The sequence below is a fragment of the Haliotis asinina genome, chromosome 11 (genome assembly GCF_037392515.1).
Source record: "Haliotis asinina isolate JCU_RB_2024 chromosome 11, JCU_Hal_asi_v2, whole genome shotgun sequence".
NCBI classification, from domain to species: Eukaryota; Metazoa; Mollusca; class Gastropoda; order Lepetellida; family Haliotidae; genus Haliotis; species Haliotis asinina.
Window position 1 is genome coordinate 36,136,596 of NC_090290.1, and position 5,530 is coordinate 36,142,125.

The 5,530-nt window shown below is 41.7% G+C and overlaps 1 protein-coding gene and 1 pseudogene across 1 annotated transcript; both read left to right on the forward strand.

Annotated features, from left to right (window-relative positions):
* The first annotated feature begins 603 nt into the window (after positions 1–603).
* Positions 604–2,341, forward strand: LOC137255392 (uncharacterized; annotated as a pseudogene).
* A 1,014-nt stretch (positions 2,342–3,355) lies between these two features.
* LOC137255393 (uncharacterized) lies at positions 3,356–4,362 on the forward strand. Its single transcript, XM_067792835.1, has 2 exons — positions 3,356–3,374; positions 3,776–4,362. Exons 1-2 carry the CDS (start codon positions 3,356–3,358, stop codon positions 4,360–4,362), a joined length of 606 nt encoding a protein of 201 aa, XP_067648936.1.
* Positions 4,363–5,530: the final 1,168 nt, after the last annotated feature.

Below are 5,530 nucleotides of genomic sequence, written 5' to 3' on the forward strand. Positions count from 1 at the left end.
GGTCCATTTATATGACGAGAGTCAGGAAGACATCTTTCAAAGTATTTATGCAGTATGTCTTGACAGAAAGAATGAATATTGTGATTGGGGATAGACAAGCAGCTCCTTTAATTCGTTATCATAATATGCACTGTACTTTCGAAACATATTGTCATAATTTTTCATGACAGGATTGTCTCTTGGGCTCAGACGAATTACAGATTCCATTCAACGTAACTGCCTTTGTTGTAGAAGGATGGTCTAGAGCGGGTCGTAAGCCAAGTTACTGTTCGAGAATCAAAACCAAGGGTATAATGAGGTCTTCTGATTTATGGTATGCATTCAAGTTCAATACGACCACGCTCATAACGAAATGACGGTTTTTGTAGAGTTCATAACTAAGTTAATACAATTTATTCAATTTTATATTTAATAAATTCATTTAAGTGAAGGAATGGGCGTGATTAGGACATCTTACAGGAGTTGCCCCCCTTTGACAAGTGTCAGTGATCACATGATAGCTCGTAACGTGCTGCGGCCATTTTGAAGCCGGCAAGCAAACTGACCAGACGTCTACAGTTCAACGTAGGTTTAAAGTCATCGCTGGACCAAAATTAGTGCACCATGACCGGACGGGGAAAGCAGAGACGAAAGAGAAAGCCACACTCTACCAGGCAGGCGAAGCGATGGAGACCCGACAGTGCAGGCGAGACGAGCAGGCCGGGCGAGGTGGCAGTTGGTAGATCTACAGTCACGTGCGACGCAGGAAACCAGACAGGCGACTTTCCTCAGATTTGTATTGACATTGATGCATGTAATGCTAATCCCCCTCCCCATGATGGCCCTACAGTTGACAGTAATTTCAATACATATTTTGAAAGCAAAAATGATCTGTCGGTAGAGTCAGCATTTGACAACATTGGTGCGCTTGTCCCTCAGAATGTCAAAGAAAATATACGAAATGGAGAATATGTTGAGCTGACATCATTGGTCAGGAATTCAAACATTGACCAATCACAGGGCTCGTTGAAACTGAATAGTATGGGTCAGATAGAGGTTGTTCGGCATGCAAAAGAAATCGGAAATATTTTTGAATGGACCTCCGCGTTCTTGATTTTTTCAAGTATATATTTGGAGCAATTTCCAAACAAACACCACGAAATACTGAAGTATATGCACACTATTCGAATGGCGTCCCTTCGTAGTACAGAATGGAGAAACTATGACAAACAATTCCGGCTTCGAATGGGTAGGTTTCCCGAGATGTCTTGGGGAACTATTAACACAGAACTTTGGCTATTGTAAGTAAGTTGCAATTCCGCAAAAGTGAATTTCAACAAGGGAAGCATGCTTCCCCAGGGGTCTAAAAGATCAGCTGGCATGAAAAGGTTTGGCTATTGTTGGGATTACAATGAACCAGGAAAAGTTTGTACAAAGAAGGATTGTAAATATCCTCATGTGTGTTATTCCTGCGGGGAAAATCACCCGGTAACCCACTGCCCATGTACCGACATGACCCAAAGCAGAAAGTCATTTTAGAGACCTCCAATCAACAGCTCCCACCCCAATAAACGTAGCTAAATTATGTAGTGAACTGGTACACTACCCTGACCATGAGAATGCACAACTTCTTGCATTGGGTTTCACAAAGGGTTTCAGCCTACAATATGAAGGTACACAGCATGCTAGGGAATCTGTAAATTTATTGTCAGCCAGGGATCCCAAGTTTGAAAATATCATTTAACAGAAATTGGACAAAGAGATAAGATTGGGTAGGATGTCAGGGCCATTTGACTCCCCACCTTTAGAAAATTTGATTGTTTCACCCACTGGCATAATCCCGAAGAAAGCTGTAGGTGAATTCAGACTAATTCATCATTTATCTCATCCTGAGGGTGAATCAGTTAATGACTTCATTGACCCAAACATCTGTTCTGTACAGTATTCATCAATAGATGATGCTATCTCTATGATTCAACAACTCGGCTCTGGGAGCTACATGGCTAAGGCAGATATTAAAAATGCTTTCAGAATTTGCATTTTATCGCCTGACAATTTCAAGCTACTGGGAATAAAATTCAAAGACAAGTACTATGTGGATAAAGTATTACCAATGGGGTGCAGCATCAGCTGTTCAATTTTTGAGAAGTTTGCAAAATTTCTACAATGGGAGGTCAAAAAGAAATTATCAAACATCAAATGTCACGGAGATCTCCTGCAATATTTCTTCTTTGGAGGCCATGCTGATGACAAAAGAGAATGTCAAGTGGTTTTGAGGACATTTCTGGAAGTTTGCTCTGATTTAGGTGTTCCAATTGCAGAAGATAAAACTATTCATTCTTGCAAATGTATAGAATTTTAAGGATTCAAACGGGATTCAGTCAAGCAGCAAATACAGATCCCACAGGACAAAATCAGTGAGGCCAAATATAAGACTGAACATATTGTTGATAAAAAGAAAGTTGCATGGAAGCAGTTAGAAAGTCTTGTCGGTTTATTAACCTTTTCTTGCGCGCTATTCCGATTGGTCGTGCCTTTCTCCGCAGAACAATTGATGCTGTGTGGAGTGTAAGAAAACCCCACCACAAGATTAGAGTGACAAAAGCACTTAAAGAGGATCTAGGAGTATGGCAATCCTTCTTACAGAATCACAGTGGCATTTCAAATTTTCTGGATAGATTTTGGACAAGTAGTACAACGCTCCAGTTGTATACAGACAGCGCAGGGGGCATTGGTAAAGGGTTTGGTTTGTACTTTAACCGAAGATGGGCATATGGGTGTTGGCCGCAATCATGGCACAAACTACCCTGTTAACAAGTAACATTACCCTCCTTGAATTCTTCCCCATTTTTATTGCAGTTAATATTTGGGATGAACATCTTAAAGGGAAGAAAGTTATCATTACCTCTGACAACAAAGCAGTTGTCGCAATTTTGAACAGACAAGCTTCCAGATGTAATTATGTCATGCATTATCTTCGGAAATTTGTACTTGAAATGTCTGCAAATTAATCAACTTGTGAAGGGGCAATACATCCCCGGGGAAAGGAACAATATAGCAGATTCACTGTCTCGTCAACAGATCAACTACAATTATTCACTACAATTTCCACCACTGCATTGTTTTAATTCCTTCGGATTGGCGAAATCATAAAAGTGTCTGATGAAGTCAAACCGTGCGTTACAGTTTGATGACATCAAACTGTTTGACTCAAAATTGCAACTTACCTTAAGATTCTCAAAAACTGACCAGTATGGCCACTCAACCACAGTAATTTTGCCACCGCAGTCCGATAAAGCCATTTGCCCGGTTGTAGCAATGAGACGTTTCCTGGCACTTCGGCCAAAGATTCATTCATATCTTTTTGTTCACTTGGATGGCATTCCGGTTACAAGGTACAATTTACAGCAGTGTTGAGCAAAGCATTGGAATTCTTGAACCTGCCAGAATCAAAGATGAAATCACATTCCTTCAGAATAGGGGCAGCAACATATGCAGCTTTGAAAGGAGGATCTCACGACAGCATTTGCAAATGGGGGCGATGGAAGTCCCAAGCCTACACACGCTACAAACGCCTTTCAGTGTAACCATGGGCAACCAATACCGTTCCAGGGAATGTTACTGAATATTAAGGTTTGTAGTAAAATGACAAGGGTTTGTTTTGGGAGGTTTGTTTTGTTTTGCAGAATGTTTATTCAGGTAACCCTGACTTTTGTTCACATGTTTGTACAAAGTTTATTCCCATTCTAATTGAATTGTTTTCTCTATCCCATCTAAAATCAATTAAGTCTTTCAGTGATATGGATGATGGGTTCATCCCTTGTATACTGGGCGCATAGAAGAGCAGTAACAAGACCAATAGGTATGCACTTGGGGTTAGAACAGCACGGGGTATCAGTCAGATGGCATGGTCGAAGAGGGATGCAATGGGACAACCTGATACCTATAGTGGTACAGCAATTGAGGAGACAGCCACCCCCAAATATTCTGCTGATCCATCTAGGCTCAAATGACCTGGCCCGCATGCCAATTAAAAAACTCTTGAAATGCATTCATCAGGACTTGCTCAAGCTGAAAAGTTTATTACCAAGTGAAACACTAGTGGTATGGTCTGATATTCTGCAACGTAGAACATGGTGGGGTGCTACAGATGACAGGGCCATGGAGCGCAAACGAAGACGATTCAATAGGTTTGGTGGGAAAGGTGTGGCTGATGGTGGCGGATGTCACATCAAGCATGACGAGATATCCATTGAGGATCAGAACCTTTTTCGAGATGATGGGGTTCATCTTTCTGATATTGGAAATGACATTTTCTTAAACAGTCTCCAAGGGGGTTTGGAGGCATTCATTACCAAGGGTGTTCAGAATTTTCAGAATTAGTGTAAAGGTTAATTTGCTTTAGCTAACGCCATAAATGTGTGTGTTGGTTAGGTGGGGTTGAACTTGCTATATACCAAGTTCAGTTGCGGATTTCGAGGCGAGCTCGTAAAGTGTTGGTGGAAATATTGCTGTGCTTTCGACCCTGTGGGTCTGCTTTCCAAGTCCTGACGCCGTCTTACAGCGACATCTAGGTGCGACCAAACCCGCAGAGGTGAAATGAACTGTGAGTAGGCTAAGGACATGATTGGTTTGTGGCATCACTAAGTGCAGTACCCTTGGTTGTCACAATTGCTATAGCTATATGATTTGTGCTTCACTAGGTGCAGTACCCCTTGGTTGTCACAATCATTGCTGCTTGATTCCTACAATTGATTGATGGCATCTCTTGGTGCAGTACCCCTTGGGTGCCACAATCATTGCTGATTGATTCTCTAATGATATGTGCAGGAAAACCTGTCATAAGAGACCTGAACACCCATTACCTTAAGGGTCGGCGTTCAAAAGCTTCTCTCGATTTCCGCCTCTGTAATATCAAGTAATAAAGCTGCGCCCATTAAGTTGTTTTGTTCTGTGTTGTGGTTATGCCAGGAGTTTCACTTAATTTAGTGTTGTCTTTGACGCCGTTGTGGTTGTTCCAGAACACAGAGTTAAAAATCTCACAGATAAAGGGATTTTTTGACAGCAGTACAATTGTGTAGTTACAGACAATGCTACGCTGTTAGATTTTCAGTCTGCATTTTCACAGTGAGCATATAACGTTATTGTTGCAAGCACGCAGCATCGTCTCTATAGACTTTTGTGTTTTATCGTGCACGTCCACTGATTACATGGCTAACAGATATAATAGTTATTTCGCGCCAACGACGCCTTGTTTTATTCGAGGAAGCTGGCCCGTCAGTTATCAAGTCTGGACCAGGCAACCCACTGGTCAACATCATGAGCAAATGAGATACGATGACATGCGTCTACTCAGTCAGCCACAAGCATGGATTGAAGACCAGTTCTAACCCGGATCTTCACGGGTTACCGTGTTGTGGAAAAGAGATTACAATCGGGTTTTCTCTTCAGCCTGTATACTTCAAGGAAGAAATAGTCTTGGTCTTGTTATTGGTGAGTGAGTGAGTTTAGTTTTACGCCGCACTCAGCAATATTCCAGCTATATGGCGGT